Source organism: Sitophilus oryzae, unplaced genomic scaffold, assembly GCF_002938485.1.
Source record: "Sitophilus oryzae breed Bouriz unplaced genomic scaffold, Soryzae_2.0 scaffold_813_pilon_pilon, whole genome shotgun sequence".
Classification (NCBI taxonomy): domain Eukaryota; kingdom Metazoa; phylum Arthropoda; class Insecta; order Coleoptera; family Curculionidae; genus Sitophilus; species Sitophilus oryzae.
Genome location: NW_022147432.1, coordinates 3670633 through 3687718, shown reverse-complemented (window position 1 = coordinate 3687718; position 17086 = coordinate 3670633). Strand labels below are relative to the sequence as shown.

The window sequence follows — 17086 nt, the reverse complement described above, 5'->3', positions numbered from 1 at the left end:
ATATTTAATATAATGAAAAATTCCTGTATTGATGAGGGCACATTATTAACTATTCTAACTTAAGTGGATATGTCTGGTGCTATACGGGGTGAATCTTAAATAAACTTCTAAAAAAGTTACTACTTAAAAAAAGTTAATGTTACTTCTTACTTCTATTGTAGTATATTTCGAACCCACAAAATTTGGATTTATTTTTAATTTTTGGATTTTTTTTTTAGTTTTTAGTTAAAAACATAATTTGTTGATAATATGGCAATATAGTAGATTAAATTTACAAGAAAAAAAATCCGCAAAAGATTCAGTGGCTCTCAAAATTTTACCAAATAATATTTTTTTTGGAAAAATTTAAAGTAAAATAACTCGGTTATTTTGGATTTATTTCAAAAACAGTAAAGAGAAAAGATGGTTCTTTTATCCAGATCTACTAGCCCCGAAATTATTTGCACATATTTAAAACCCACCCTGTATAGTAAATACTTTACTAATTTCAGTACTGCTATATACAAAACTATACAGTGCATTTCATTTTTCAATTATTATTTTCAGGCTATTTACTCTAATATATTATTTATACATATTGAGCTTTGCCAGTGGGTTCTAATATGGTTCTAATATATTTCTATAACTTTTCTGCTATATCTTTTAATCTTTTATTATTGAATAATCTTCTAATTCCGCTTTTAGTCTATCTATATTACTTATATTATTAAACTGCTTGTTTAATACAAATTTATAAAATCTAGACGTTCGGTGAGGTTTAAGGTGTAGTATATTTTTTATCTCGCGAATTTACGATCCTTTTGTTATATTTTTAGACCTGTCACGAATTGGCAAACAGATATTTTGCAAATATTTGATTTGTATGGCACTCACATTTATGAGTATACACATTTTTCCTCATGTTCGCCAAAAACAGAGCAAAAATTTTATGATGTTTAGATAAAGCATACCCTAGACATCAGTATGTGCTGTACGACAGTTTCAATATTTCTTTGCTTTATCTAGTAGTAGATTATTTAAAAAAAATTAAGGCAGGGCTCAAACCAATGCTTGTTCGATGACTGTAAATTATCTTTTTGCTTAGAATTGAAGGAAGAACCGAAATATGCAACAATATACAGGGGGTTCCATTTAAAAAAATAAAACTTTTATGTGCCACGACTTTATGACTGACCCTGTGTACTTAAATTCATTACTCGCTAATAGATATTTAAAAATCCTATAACTTTTGTATTTAACTTTTTGCGGTACCTCTTATATTTTACCTAATAACCGACCGTTTCCATACATAACAGCAACCCTGTATAATATTTTAATATTAAAAAGTATAGTAGAAAAAGTATATATATTTAAAAGTTTTTGCACATATCTAAGAAATATCCTGTAGAATTGTGTAAATCTTTAAGTAATCAATGATGATAATAATTAAGTAACTATGACTAACTGGGTGGCTTGCATGTGTTGATTTGGTGGTGTTCTGTGTAGAGATGGCCGTCAGGGTGGTACTACTGCAACGGTGGTGGCACTGGCTCCTTTTAAACGCTTCCACACACTGGGTACTTCACGTAGACGGTTCGCTATCCAGATCCTCTCCAAGAGACCGCAGTCCACCATTCTGTTCGAGGAAAAGGTACTAAACTTAATATACTAACGGTTAAGGGTAATACAAGTATTGTATATTGTAGTTTGGATACTAACTTATTCTATAGTATACGGGGCGGTCCGAATTGTATTTTGGAAACTTCGGAGCAAATTCTACCGATTAAAATATGTAGGTAAAGAAGTTCATATAAGTTTGTGTCCTAAAAGCTTCATTTAAAACCTCGCAATTAGTGGAGTAAATTAGTGACTCCAATTAGCGTAGAAGTTTGTTCCTTTAATTTCAATGTAAGCATTCAGAACGTCAAAATTAGTGGTAGTCATTTTCAATAATTGAAAATGACTACCACTTTTTCTGCTAATTATTGGTAGAAAAAGTTAAGTTAAGAAACTTTTAAATTTTCCGCTAATTATACTTCAAAATTTGCGCGAAATGTCATTTTGGCCTTTGATTATCATCCGTCAAGAGAAATTGTGGTTAGAAATTGGTTTTCGGAACCGGGAACTTCGGTACCGCGCCTCTTAGGAACCAGGATTTCCCGTTTTTTTTGGTACTTTCGGTACTGACTAATTTTTGTTCAATGGTGGTGCAGTTCATCAATCAGAAAGCAAGGGATGGGTTTTCAAAGTAAAATGGATAAAAAAATTGAGATTTTTAATGAAAATAATATCAAACTATTAAGTAATCAGCCATGAAAAAATTAACATGAACACAAGTAAAGAAAAAAGTATAGGTAACTTAAATTTCAAATCAAACAACATAAACCAACTTAACTGAATTTGAGACAAAAGCCCTAAAATATTGAAATAAAAATGCAAATATGTATTAAAACATAACATAATAAATATTATAGGAACATCAAAAGAGAAAATAAGCAAGAACAATAAGAAATAGCATCATTACTTATTTAGCAAAGTTTGATTTCGATCGTTAGAAAGTATCAAAGAACTTTCTCACTTTGCAAAAAAAAATATTTTTTAATTATTCTTACCGAGGCCCGGTTCTGTGATGTCCAAAAAGATCTGAATTTTAATTGGTAGTATTAATTAGAGTTTCCAGAGCCGTACTAAAATATTTTCGTTCAAGGATCGTGGAATTCGTCAATTAGCAAGGAAGGGATGCTTCTCAAAAGTAAAACCGATAAAAAATTGAGTTTCAAATGAAAATAATATCAAATTATTAAGTAAACATGAACACAAGCTAAAAAAAAAGAAAACACATAAGTAGCTTAAAAATTACATCAAACAACATCAACCAATTTAACTAAATTAGGAAAAAAAACATAACATTTTTAATTAAAGATACAAATGTCTATAAAAACATAACACAAAAAATATAACTAATACATTCAGCAATATTATACTAAATAATAAAATAACATATTTAAACTTCAATAATTGCTAATAAACGTTATAGAAACTTCAAAATAACTTCAGAAGTAAGAACAGTAAGAGATAGCATCACTACCGCTAGAAAATATCAAAAGTCTTTCGCACGTAACAAAAAATATGTATGTTTTTAATTATTAATACCGAGTCCCGAATGAACCGGGAATTAATAATTTCGAGTCCCGGTTCTTTGATGTCTCGAAAGAACCGGAAATTCCCGGTAATTTCGGTACCGGGATTTCCCGGTTCTGAACCCTAGTTAGAAATGAAAAGTTTATTGTTTTATAAGCCAAAATTAGGCTCTCTCTATGGATACAACAAAGGATACCACTGACTACCACAAGCTGTTGCTAGGATCTAGGATGTTTTATTAATTTTAATTGTGTTTTTTTTAGACATTGTGAATGATCCTAAACTAAAAAGTATTAAGCTTCATTCAGAACTTTACAATTAGTGGAATAATATACTTTATACTTTTTAGTGTACGATCATTCACAATGTCTAAAAAAACACAATTAAAATTAATAGAATATCCTCGAGAATATCCTAGCAACATCTTGCTGTAATCAGTTGTATCCATAGAGAAAGCCTAATATTTAGCTTATAAAACAATAAACTTTTGATTTTTAATCACATTTTCTCTTGACGGGCGATAATCAAAGACCAAAATGACATTCCTCCCAAATTTTGAAGTATAATTAATGGAAAAGTTAAAAGTTTGTTAACTTTTTCTACTAACTGAAAATTCCTACCACTAATTTTGACGTTCTGACTGCTTACATTCAAATTAAAGGAACAAACTTCTACGCTAATTGAAACCATTAATTGCGAGGTTCTGAATAAGGCTAAAATGCTTCGTTTCGAAGATAGAGGGCGGAGAACTTTCATTTTTATTTCGATTTTTTCCAAATACGTTTTGGTGTCTGGGTGTTTTTACATGAGAAATTCGATTTCGATGTCAATATATCTTTGTTTTAACTGTTTTGAAGAGTAATAACTTTTCGTCTGTACCTGTATAAAACTACTGAATGAAAAAATATACATATCCACTGTTTTTTACGTAAAAAGGTCCCTTTAAGCGGCGGCTATACGGTAGCGACTTGCCTGCACGGTATAGGTTGCGCAAACTAGAAGGAACACTGTGCGGTGTCCACACGATGCAAGTAAGAGCGTAGAATAATTCTACGTCTACATTCATCATTATTTTTATTCTGAATTTGTGGTTCCGTTCGTGAAAATGTCAAGTGAAGAATTATTGTTTTTTTATTGCTTACTGTTAAAGAAAAAACAGCAAAATAAACGGTATAGATCGAAGTGGAGTAAAAAGTGACTTTTAAAAGTCACAAAACTGTAGCTTGAACTCGCTGATACCGTCTACACGTATGATATCACCGCACAAACTGGTTTGCGCAAACTAAAATCTTTAGCAGCGCGACGTTTACGCAGGCCGCGCTTTTTGGTTTGTGCGTTGACCGTTTTACCGTCTACACACAGCAAGTTCCTGATACAAACAGGTTTGTTCAAGTAAGCCCGTGGTAAAGCTTGTACGTGTAGTCGGCCCTTTATACCTTCAATAATACATGTCATTATTGAAAAAAATAAACATGTTGATTAAATAATTATTTCTCTGAAATGAGATAAATTAGGGAACTTTTATTTTTTTTAAATTAATGATAAATTTTTCCAAAAAATATGATAAAATAGTTGTTGAACCTTTGACACAAAAATATTTCAAATTTATGAATTCAGTCTCATAACTAGTCAACATGTTCAATTTTTGTTAATGATGAGATGTAATGTGTTGATTATTTCTATTCCAAATAGCTCGAGAACCATTAGTCGTAGCAATTTTTACCAAGAGATCTTTTTTGCGTAAAAAACGGCGGAAATGTATTATTTTTCACTCAGTAGGGGGAGTTATACAGGTACGGACGAAAATTTATTACTCGACAAGCCAGCTAAAAAATAGGTGGTGCTCCTTCAAGTAGGCGTCATCGAAATTATTGTATTGTCATCGAAATTCAAAAAAAAAATCAAAAGATTTCTCATGTCAAAAAATTCCCAGACACCAATTTTCATTCCAATCAGTAGCGGCTCGTGGTTATTATTATAGGGAGTCTAAAAATATTGCGTCGATTTTTTTTAAGACGCGCCCTCGGACGCGCCCAAATTTAATTGGTTTCTTACAAGGTACTTGTACGTTTAGTTAAAGGAAAATAAATCTAAAGATAAATATAAATTCTGTTAAAATGAAACCTACCCTTACATTTTTAAACAGGTGGTCTAGTGCCATTTCACTAAAAATCCAGTCAATGTTCTTTACACAAATGTTCCACGGTAGGATTTAAAATACACATAAATAATAATGTCACAAAACTATAAATGCATATATACACATACACAATTCTGAAAGTTTTATTTTACATTTTTTTTATATTTTAAGTCAATGCGGCGTTCTTTCTCTAAACGTTTTTCGAAATTTATGCAATTGTTTTCTTTTAACCGCACGATTTCACAAACTAAACACCATGTTGTCTATTTTAAAATATCTATTCCAGAATTAGTCAATCACAGTTCATCATTTATCCATAACCAGAAAATTATGAATTATTACTTACACAAATTTCGCGCTACACCTCAAACTAGATGGGATTTCTTTCGATATTAAAAATTTAAATATTGCTTTATGTTGACTAAATCAAACATTATACGCGATAAACGATACAAAAACCTAGGTTGTTTTATAATTTGAGTTTTTATAAACACTCAAACTACCCAAACGGCGAAATTTTTCCAACGACTGAAATCCTTTTATGAATGACGCGGCAATCGGCAATGGCCAATATAAACTATATTTATCGCAACTTAACCCATTATATTTTCTATACGTAGTATACCTTACCTTGTTGGCGTTACGAGCCGCGGCATTTGGAGTTTAATAAGTGCAAAACATAGCGGGGACAAAATGAAATGTTGACCGGCAGTAGAGAAAATGGGTAAAATAAAATGTTTTGAAGCGAAAATTGGACAAATTGATGGTTTTTTGGGGATAGTTTAGAATATCTTAGGATGAAAAAAAGTTATTTACAAAAAGTATAATTTAAATAGCTTTTTCCTAATTTTCTTCTGATTTTTTTGGGGGGGCATTGGCCATTTCACCTTATGGTAAAGCCGCCACTGATTCAAATATCATATAGTAGTTCCAAAATTATTTGGAAACAAATCGAGATAAAAATGAAACTTCTACTCTCTGTATCTCTGAAACGAGGCATTTAAGGGCATACATTTTATACGAACTTTTTTACTTATTATTTTTATCTGCTGAATATGCTGGCGAAGTTTCCCGAATACAATTCGTACCATCCTGTAGAATTTTTTGGAGAAAATCATCCTTGAAATGTTATCGTTGTTTGTATGTTCTCCTGTATATTAATAGTACCCATTTATTCGATAAGAAATAGCTAAAGGAAATATTCGGAGTCTGGGAAAGTCCCAGTTAGTGTTTCACTTATTGGAAAATAAACTGCAACGAGGAAAAGTAGTTCCTTTTATAAATAGTACATTCACTTTCTCTTAAATTACTTCTCAGTAAAAAAAACTATTCTGGTCTATCACTGATATTAGGTAGTACCGCCGATATGTTTTTCCTGCAAATATTTTTGTGTGGTTTGTTTCAGACCACAAAATTATAGTATTTCTGAAGTCAATTCAAAGTATTGGCACTCTTAATTCGTTTGTTCGGACGATGACGGTAATGGCGTCGACAAATACAATGACGAAATTAAGAGTCCTAATCTATTCCAAATGACTTAGGAAAAACTCTACTTAGCAAACAAAATTGTTTATGGATCGAATTTGAAGGGTCCAGGGGAAAAACATGATAAGCGCCATTTTACTAATTTTACAGGAGAGCACTGGACGGCTGGTGGTTATCAGGTTCTTTCCGTGTATACTATATTTTTACTAGGCATATATCATAGGATTTAACAACTTATTACCCTGCAGAGTTTATACATTTTGTAGGGACCAGTTAAACCTACTATAATTACATTATTATAGTAGTTAGTATCCACCGCAGGATTTACAGAAAATTAGAAGAAGATATAGCAGATACTCAGTTTGGCTTTAGAAATGGTTTCGGTACTAGGGGGGCTTTATTTGCCTACAATGTCTTAATGCAGCGATGCCTTGATGTCAATCAAAATGTATATGCCTGCTTTATTGACTATAATAAAGCATTTGACAAAGTAAGACACAAGCAACTAATAGAAGCGTTAGAACGAAAAAATCTCGATACAAGAGATATACAAATAATAATACGAGGCATGTTTTTTAAGTAAGTACCGTTTTGGAATTAAAAAAAAACGTGCAAAGATATCGCAATAATTTTATTTTTACATGAAAGCCTGTACCTTAATCTACTTTTCTACATAATTTCCGTGAATATTGAGGCACTTGTCATAACGTGGCACCAGTTTTTCAATACCCTCCTCATAAAATTCTGCCGCCTGACTGGTTAACCACTGTATCACAACTGTTTTGACTTCGTTATCGTCTTGAAGACGCTGACCGCCCAGGTGTTTCTTCAAGTGCAGGAATAAATGATAGTCACTGGGCGCCAGATCAGGGCTGTATGGAGGATGATCTAGAGTTTCCCATTTAAAAGATTTGATGAGATCTTTGGTCCGATTAGCCACATGTGGACGGGCATTGTCATGCAGCAAAACAATACCCTTACTCAACTTGCCACGTCTTTTTGTTTTGGATTGCACGGCGCAGATTGTTCAATGTCTCACAATAAGATGCTGCATTGATTGTCTCATTACGAGGCAGAAACTCCACTAGCAATACTCCTTTTCTGTCCCAAAAAATTGTGCACATGATTTTCCGGGCAGAAATTGTTTGCTTAAACTTCACTGTTTTGGGTGATGATGAATGTCGCCATTCCATGGACTGTTGTTTCGATTCTGGTGTGACGTAGGCCACCCATGTTTCGTCACCAAGAACAATTTTGTCTAAAAAATCTTCACCTTCATTGTGGTACTGCTCAAGGAAAGTCAATGCACTGCCTAAACGTTGGATTTTGTGCCAATCCGTCAACATTTTCGGAACCCAACGTGAACACAATTTCCGGTAATTCAAGTTCTCGGTCACAATGCGATACAAAACACTACGAGAACATTGAGGAAAGTAGTCGCACAATGATGAAATTGTAAAGAGTCTGTTTTCTTTCACCCTTTCGTCCACTTTCTGCACCAAATCTTCATTAACGACCGAAGGACGCCTACTCCGTTCTTCATCATGCACATTTGTGCGGCCATCTTTAAATGCTCTCACCCATTTCCTTACCATTCCATCACTCATAATGTTTTGTCCGTAAACTTCACAGATCTCACGATGAATAGCGATCGGTTTTACGCCTTTAGCACTAAGAAATCGTATGACAGCCCGTACTTCACAATCGGCGGGGCTCACGATTGTCGGAGGCATCTTAAACACTCAATAAACCACGTATACAATGAAGAATCAGACTGTACTGGCGTCTGTGCATAGACAAGAGATGTAGGTAAACAGCGCGCATGCGCGGAACGCCGACCGTAGCGCTGCGGCGGCGGAATCGCAAAACGGTACTTACTTAAAAAACATGCCTCGTAATACTGTACCTCAATCAAAGTGCGTCTATTCGCGTCCAATCTGAACTGACGAGAGCAGTGGATACCAAACGAGGAGTTAGACAGGGATGTGTTCTTTCACCACTCCTTTTCAACGTCTACTCAGAGGAAATCTTTAACAAAGCCCTCGAAAATGATGCTGGTGGAATACTAGTTAACGGCATGTCACTGATCAATTTGCGCTACGCGGACGATACAGTCCTTCTCGCCGAAAACATGCAAGACCTTCAGAATATGTTAAATAACGTCATCACAACTAGTCGAGAATATGGTCTAACACTCACTGTTAAGTAGACCAAATACATGATTGTCACTAAAACTGGAGTGCCCAGTGAACATCTGTACGCGGAAGGCGAGGAGCTCGAAAGAGTAGAGAGGTATGGCTACCTGGGTACAAGTGTCGACTGCACCGCGGATTATTGTTCAGAAATAAAGATTCGCATTGAAAAGGCCCGTGCATCCTTTGTGAAGATTAAGAAGCTGCTCTGTAGCTGCGATTTGAGCCTAGATCTGAGAACTCGTATGCTCAAATGTTATGTATTCCCAGTCCTTTTGTATGGTATGGAAGCGTGAACCCTCAACGAGCTTTGCGAGCGGAAACTGGAGGCCTTCGAGATGTGGGCATACCGTAGGATGTTGAGAATACCATGGACAGAACATGTAACCAACGTGAAGGTTCTGAGAAGAATGAGGAAGGGAGTAGAGATCCTCAAGGAAGTGAAAAAAAGAAAATTGCAATATCTCGGCCATAACATGAGAGGTCCAAGGTATAAGATTTTGCAACTCATAATCCAGGGAAAAGTTGTAGGAAAAAGATCTGTTGGAAGGAGAAGAATATCCTGGCTCAGAAACCTGCGAAAATGGTTTAATGTCAAGTCATCTGCCTTATTTAGGGCCGCAGCTTCCAAGGTCAAAATAGCAATGATGATAGGCAACCTGCGATATGGAGACGGTACATAAAGAAGAAGAGTAGTTAGTATAGTAATCCTAAAATTAAGAAATTGGCGCTTATCAAGTTATTCCCCTGGACCTACTATATCACTTTTTTTTAAATTGTGCCTGCCATAGACTTGTATAAAGACACAAGACTAATCATATACATCAATTTGTATATGATAGTCTATGGCACGCATAGACCGCAGTAGAAAGTAGTGTATGTGGATCTCTAAGACTGTGAAACTTGTTATAGACTACAAATTAATTCAGAATAACAAAGAAAAGTTTTCAAATTGCTATATCGCTTGGATAATAAGGAATATCTATAATGATTTCGTAGAAAGGCAGTCAATAAATTATTGCTAAACATTTCTGGGGCAGGTTGATTGTATTCTTTACGTTCTGTTTTGCTTTCACGAATTTGCAAATCCGTTGCATATTATTCCGAAATCAAATCAAAAATAATTGCATTTTTATAATTTACGTTTTTAAATGTAATTTAATAATACCTGTACGTCATCTACACTGAAAAAATGTGTTCTTAATCCAAAATTATTCTTAGATTTTTATATGCCAGGCTGTAAAAATCAGTAATTATTTTTTTACAGTGTATTTAAAATTGATTCGTTTTTTCATTTCTACTATTTTTTCCGCTTACCTCCCTACCCTTCTGTCTATGTTTTATTCATACAGCAACGCGAATATTGTTATTATTTTTAGCGTGCCTCGCTTGCAGAGTTTATCGAAAAATTGTGTATGAAGACCCGCCTACTTCCGTTGTGTATTTGTTTTATATGTTTCCTAAAACTTGACATTATTCATATAAGTGGTTGTTTTCTTTAGAACTTACTCTGTGTTCACAAAAAAAAACTTTTCGCATTTATTTTCGGAGATATTTTTGCTGGAATGTCATGTTTGATTGTCATAGAAAAAGGGCTTCGTTTAAGAGTGATTTTATCATTATGTGTTTCGCCGAGGTGGGAGAATACTCCAGGATAGTGGATAATTCCGTGTTCTATGTAAGTGTATTTTTGTTTATTATAACATGTTTAATATTGACGAATTTAAGTTCAGTTGTCCTAAAAGTTTTTTTTATAAATACTACATTTTTATGTTTAAAGATTGTTACTCAATGGCTAACTTCAGGGTTTTAGTCTGGTTCACAATCACAATACGTACCATTTTTAGTAAAATTTTTCAATATCCTCCGAAAATTACGAATGTGGTGTCATTCGATTCGTATTGTCACCTAGAAAGTTTAAAATAATCCGAAAAGGCGCTGAAAAAAATTACTAAAGTTATTAACAATTAAGTGAAAAAAAATTGGGAGTTTTTTTTGGTTTTTTTGAATAGCTCGAATAATATTGAAGATTTTCGAAATTGTAAAAAAATCCAAAAATATTAATAAATTTACTAAAATAAAGTTCTCTAGCTCCCGGAACTGTAGCTCAAATATTTATAATTTTTACAGAGTCCTGAAAACAGAGCTCAAACCCAAAAAGAACTTAACCATATTCAATATATAGTATCAAGGAATAAGAAAATTCATGGAGGGTTGGGATACATGAATAAACTTTTTAAAAAGTAATAAGAAAATACTTTCTCATTACTGATTCTGATCAGTCCTAGAGCTGGGATAGATACGAAGAAGCCTGCGTAAATTGCGTAGAAGGAAATATGTGGCAATATTTCCATCTGTGCATGCGCTGTAGAGTTCTATGATAGTCCAGAATCGGTTATGAAAACCCGAAGTAAGCTAATATATGACACATTAAAACAACCATTCATGTTGATAAACAAAAATAATATTACAAATTTGCATCTGCAATTATATCAGAATGACTAATATAAGGAATTATACTAAACAAAGAAGATACTATTTACGACTGAAAACTGAAAATAGATTAATGAGACTGAAATTTACAATGATTTTTTTTCAAGTTATTAAATACCGGGTGCGTCTCAAAAGTGGCTCACCCCCTATAAGTTTTTTATATTTTCAGATAAAAAAAAACAAGCTTTGTAAATCGGCATTTGGTATGTATTTGACTTAAAAGTAATTAGGACGTATTCAATTATTTTTGGTCACTTCCTGTTTCACCGGAAATGACTACAACTTTTGATTTTTAAATTATACCCTCGGTATTTTTTTACTTTGTTCGATAGACAATGACATTCTGAATAGAATGACATATCATATGTCAACTTTTGACATTTTTGCATATCGTTTATTTGAAATTCTAACATGTGGTTCATATCGACAATTTGACTCGAAATACCAAGCGTATGGTACCAAATTATTCGCAAAAAATGCTTTTTCCAAATATGCTAATGAGTCATCTTTGTTCCATTTGAAAAAATTGAGATATGATTAAAAATACAATTTGGGCATCTTTTAACCGGCCAGATCAAGACACGAAAAACATTAGACGATCAAATCGATTTTTCCAAGCCTCCTTGATTAAAAATTAGTGTTTTTAACACTGCCATGGTTCTCTCTATCTTGAAATTTAAAATACCTACTATTTTTTAAGCGAAAATGTCAAAAGTTGACATATGATATTCAATATATACATTCTATTCAGAGTGTTATTTTCTATCGAATAAAGTACAAAAATACCGTGCCATTTAAAACTCAAAAGTTGTAGTAATTTTCGGTGAAACAGTAAGTGGCCAAAAACAATTGAATACGTCAATCAATCCTAATTTATGTCATATACTAACATACCAAATCTGTTTTTTTTATCTGTAAAAATAAAAAAGTTATACGGGTTAGCCACTTTTGAGACGCACCCGGTATAGCAAGTGTACAACAGTTTGTCTTTTAAATTCTAGACCAGTTTAGCTAACTCTGTTGTATCATTATCAGCAGATAACTAAAACTTAATTCTTACAGAAAATTAGCATTTATGTAAGGTACTCGATTGGCATATTTACCAAGCGTAACAAAATTTTCCGGTCATATGCCCTTAAAATTTATTTTTAAACCATAACACCAATTTTTATTGGACCCTAACCAGTAAAAAGAACTGTTACGGATTGGTAAATACATTATTTACACGACTATCGTGATTTTCCTTTTACGATTCTTTATTGTTTCGTCTGCAGCCGAGTATAGAAAGCCATGGATGGCACACGGTGGAACACATTCAATTGTTTTAAAATAGCTAGCGTCAATTGTTTCGGCCTCTAAATTTAGCGCAACCCGCCTGTCAGTTGTTTTAACCATTCTTCGTCGCTTTATATACAATTTTATACTGAAATATATTGTTCGGAATATACATATATACGTATATGGTGCATATTTGTCCGGTAGGTGTCATTAGGGTGTTTAAATATAGAAAACATGTTATCGATTTGCTCCAGCAACATTTTTAAAGTTAAACATTTCAGTGAAAATTGAGAAAAGAGAGAAGTTGACATTTTATGTTTTTTTTTCAGTGTGACCAACATGGCGCTGGTGGTATTGATGGTAATGGGACTACAGAAGGACCAGCAACCTGGTCTACTTCTTTCGAAAAGTTGTTGGAAGACGTAGTTGGCCTCCATGCTTTTGCTGTAAGTAAAACACCCTTTTTCATATTATTATTATTATTATGTGTAGTGCTTCTGAAATTATCGTCTCAAATGCTACTATGATGTCTTTTTTTCGATCATAGGGTATGTGCATTGTGGTCAAATCCATTATCAGATTGTTTTTATTACCATTGGAACATTAAATCTATTTTTATGGTCGCCATACTCGTTTAGATAGCTGCAATTTAGTACTAGTTTTATTTTAGTGGTTTGTTTATATTTGTTTATTTATTGATGTTTACTTGTGAAATCCATTAAATCGAATAACAACTCAAATGAAGTATGATTTCACTTTAAAAATAGATTCAAATGTAATTATTGCAATTTATTTTTGAGGCCCTTAAACTAAATGTAAATATCGTCTATACAGGATGTCCATGTTTCTTTTTGAAGCTACATACTACATACACCCCAAGCATGTCGCGCACTTGACTTTAAAACAGTGCAATATTTAAATATTAAAGACATCAGCTTAAAGATTTTAATTTGTATCCTACAATTAAAAAAAATATCTCTAAAATATAACACCTGTTTGCCGAATTCCGCTCACGTGGTGCGACTCTTTTCTTTTGAAGGAATAATTATGACACCACATCTAAGAAAAATAAGCGACACTGTGTTTGGAGAACTAGGTTTACTTCAGTCTAAATTTGCCAAATAAAATAAATAAAAAAAGTCAAATATATTTTCTCAGATTTACACGATTCTTGTTCATAATTGAAGGGTCCAGGGGAAAAACTTGATAAGCGCCAATTTCTTAATTTTAGGATTTTACAGTATTATAGTAGGTCTAATTGGTCCCTACAAAATGTATAAACTCTGCAGAGCAATAAGTTGTTAAATTCTGTGATATATGCCGATAAAAATAGTAAAATGTGGAATACACGGCAAGAACCTGATAACTACCAGCCGTCCAGTGCTGTCCTGTAAAATCAGTGAAATGGGGCTTATCATGTTTTTTCCCTGGACCCTTCAGTTATTATTAATGTCATAAGCTAAATAAACCATAAAAATAAAACAATGGTTTCTTTCAAAAAGAATTGTTAAACACGATAAAATACTTAACGGATTTATTTGTTCACTATATGTATATGTTACGGTTAAGGTCCGATGTTCGGTTAATGTCGACATTACCCGGTTAATCTCGAGAATAACACACAACAAAACCACCAAAAACATAACCTAACCCAAACATTAACATGTTAATGTCGACATTAACCGGACATATACATAATTTGTACTTATTACAAATTACAACACACAACTATGCAACTAACAATACAACTACGATTTCCTAGTCACCTCCGCCAATTTGTCACTGTTCACAATTCAAAACTGACTGCCCGGTTGAGCACGGTAAGCGCTTTATATACTGTAGCGGCTGTTTCTAGAACTTTCGGAAATTTTCTGTAACATTCTTCTTTCCGTTCTTAAAAAAAATACTGGAAAGAACATCTAGATTTTCCACATAAGTCTAGGAGATGGCGCGCTACTCAATTTGCCAGGTTTCTTAACTTAACAATGTTAACAGGCATAGTGGATTTTATGCTCTGCCGACAGATGTCGCTGCACACCTATGTATTGTGTATTTCATTTTAATAAAAGTATTTAAAAAAATACATATTCTATATATAGTACTTCAAACACTTTTTCCAAAAGTATCTGGTATCTGATATCTCAAATACTTTGCTTGGCAGTATCTTATCTTATAACTTGTGTTTCGGATACTTTTTCTGAGGAATCTTGCACATCTATAAGCTATAACAATCTGGCAACCCTAGGGTAATGCAGAAATTTCAGGAGAATAGAATTACGGTATCTAATAGTACTGCGATTTTTTTTTTAAATTTACCAGAAAGTATCAAGATAAATGTAAAATTTTCAACCTTTTGTTGGAACCAGTTAAAATACTTACACTTATTTAGGAGACTGTACCATGACATTTAGTAAAATCAAGTTAAATTTAACTATAAAATCTTTAGTTTTTAGTAGGGCTGCACCGAGTACCGAGTAGTTCGGTGCTCGGCCAGAATTTTAACCGAGTAATATGTGCTTGGTGCTCGGCCTTACTCGGCCGAGTAGGCCGAGTAAAGTATAGTAATAGAAACAATCCATTTATGCATGTCCAAAACAGATAGAAATGAGACTCACAGTGGCAAATAATAAAATAAACAAAAAGTTATTCATTCATAACTTTAATTAATGTATTTTAGCAAAGTAATAATAATAAGTATAAGTAATAACACGAACACAGTGAAATAATAATTTAATACTTAAAAGAGGTCAGCACTGTCACTCATTTTAATATAACTTTAAAGGGTATTATTAATTGTTTGAATTATTTTTCACTTTTAAGTTACACATATAAGATTAGCTTAAAATAAAATCAACGTCGCCACCGCACCTTAAAAGAATGAATTCAGAATCCAGCATATTAGAAATATCAGTTTGCATGGGGAACCACAGAATAAAACAATATCTCCATAAGTAAAACAAACCAGGTCATTGGTTTGTAGTCGGGGAATCCCAGCCGCTCGCTAATCATAAGCAAAGCAAATAAGATCATTGGTTTAAAGCCGAGGAATTCCGGGAATTTTAACTAGCTTTCTTTAATGTTAAATTATATATTTATATTTATATTATTTATAAAATATAATATTATTATGTTATGGTGTATAGTATAATTAGTATACCTATATTTATAAAGGTCGCATAACCTGTTAAGACTACTAAAAACCCGACAATTCCACTACTCGGCAGCCGAGTACTAGGACTCGGCCATTACCTTTAGCCGAGTACTCGGTACTCGGTCAAGTTAAAAAACAGCTCTCGTTACAGCCCTAGTTTTTAGTATCGGAAATACTACTGGGATAATTTTTATGTAAAATTAACATTGGCTGTCGCGACCTCGACATGGCAAATCGACACCGAAACAGCGATAGCACTTGAAGTAACTGAACCCCTTAACTTAATAACATAAGACGTGTCTTAATAGAGAGGTGTTCGCATAATAAACAAGATTAATTTGTGTGTATTCTTAATGTTTGGCAAATGTATAATTTTGTTGGATGATTAATAATTTGTGTATATTCTTATATTGTTTGGCAATCCTTACTAATATTATAAACGCGAAAGTTTGTTTGGATGTATGGATGTATAGATCTTTGTTACTATTTCACGCAAAAACTACTGAATGGATTTTAATGATAATTATAATAAATTAAATTTACAATAATATAGCTTATACTATAGTTATATCAGAATAACACATAGGCTATAAAATTACGGATAATTCGGTACTTCGGTAGTTCAGGAGTTCGGCACTTCGTTTGTTTGTTGGATTGTAGTTCGATAATTCGGTACTTCGGTAGTTCCTAGTCCGGTTGTTCGATAGTTCGTAGTTCGGTTCCTCGGTAGTTCGTAGTTTTGTAGTCCGTAGTTCGGTAGTTCGGTTGTTCAGTTTAAATATTTCAAAACATAAAAATGAAGGAAATCTGATAAAAAAAGAAAATCGGATGATGTTATTCAAAGCGTACTTGAAAAAAAAAACAAAATCTAACGATATAAATGAAAAGGAGGAAGAGGTTTCGCTGATAAATAATAACAGTTTCACAAAAAAGAGAAAAGGAATGTTAAAAAATTCTTTGTTTAACAAACGCAGAAAAGTGTCGTAATTATAAGCAAATACTCGTTAGTGTCACAAAAGAAATCAGACAAATCAGAAAATAAACAAAGTAAAAACTGTACATCGAATGCAGAAAAATTTTACAGTTACATATTTTCTTTCAATATCTCCAAATATTTATTTTTAGTTTATTATTTTTTATTAGTTAATTTTATTTTGTACAGCACTATTTATTTTAATAGTAGTATCAGATGAATTTATTTTTATTCTTTTGACGATCCTGTACTGT

General features: G+C 33.0%; 1 protein-coding gene across 1 annotated transcript in view; it reads left to right on the top strand.

The window, feature by feature from the left end:
* Positions 1–17086, top strand: part of LOC115889285 (regulator of G-protein signaling loco) — a 48024-nt gene that overhangs the window by 22411 nt on the left and 8527 nt on the right. Inside the window, exon 2 of the mRNA XM_030909231.1 lies at positions 13038–13154. Coding sequence (XP_030765091.1) covers positions 13038–13154 — 117 coding nt within the window. The remainder of the gene's footprint in view (positions 1–13037; positions 13155–17086) is intronic.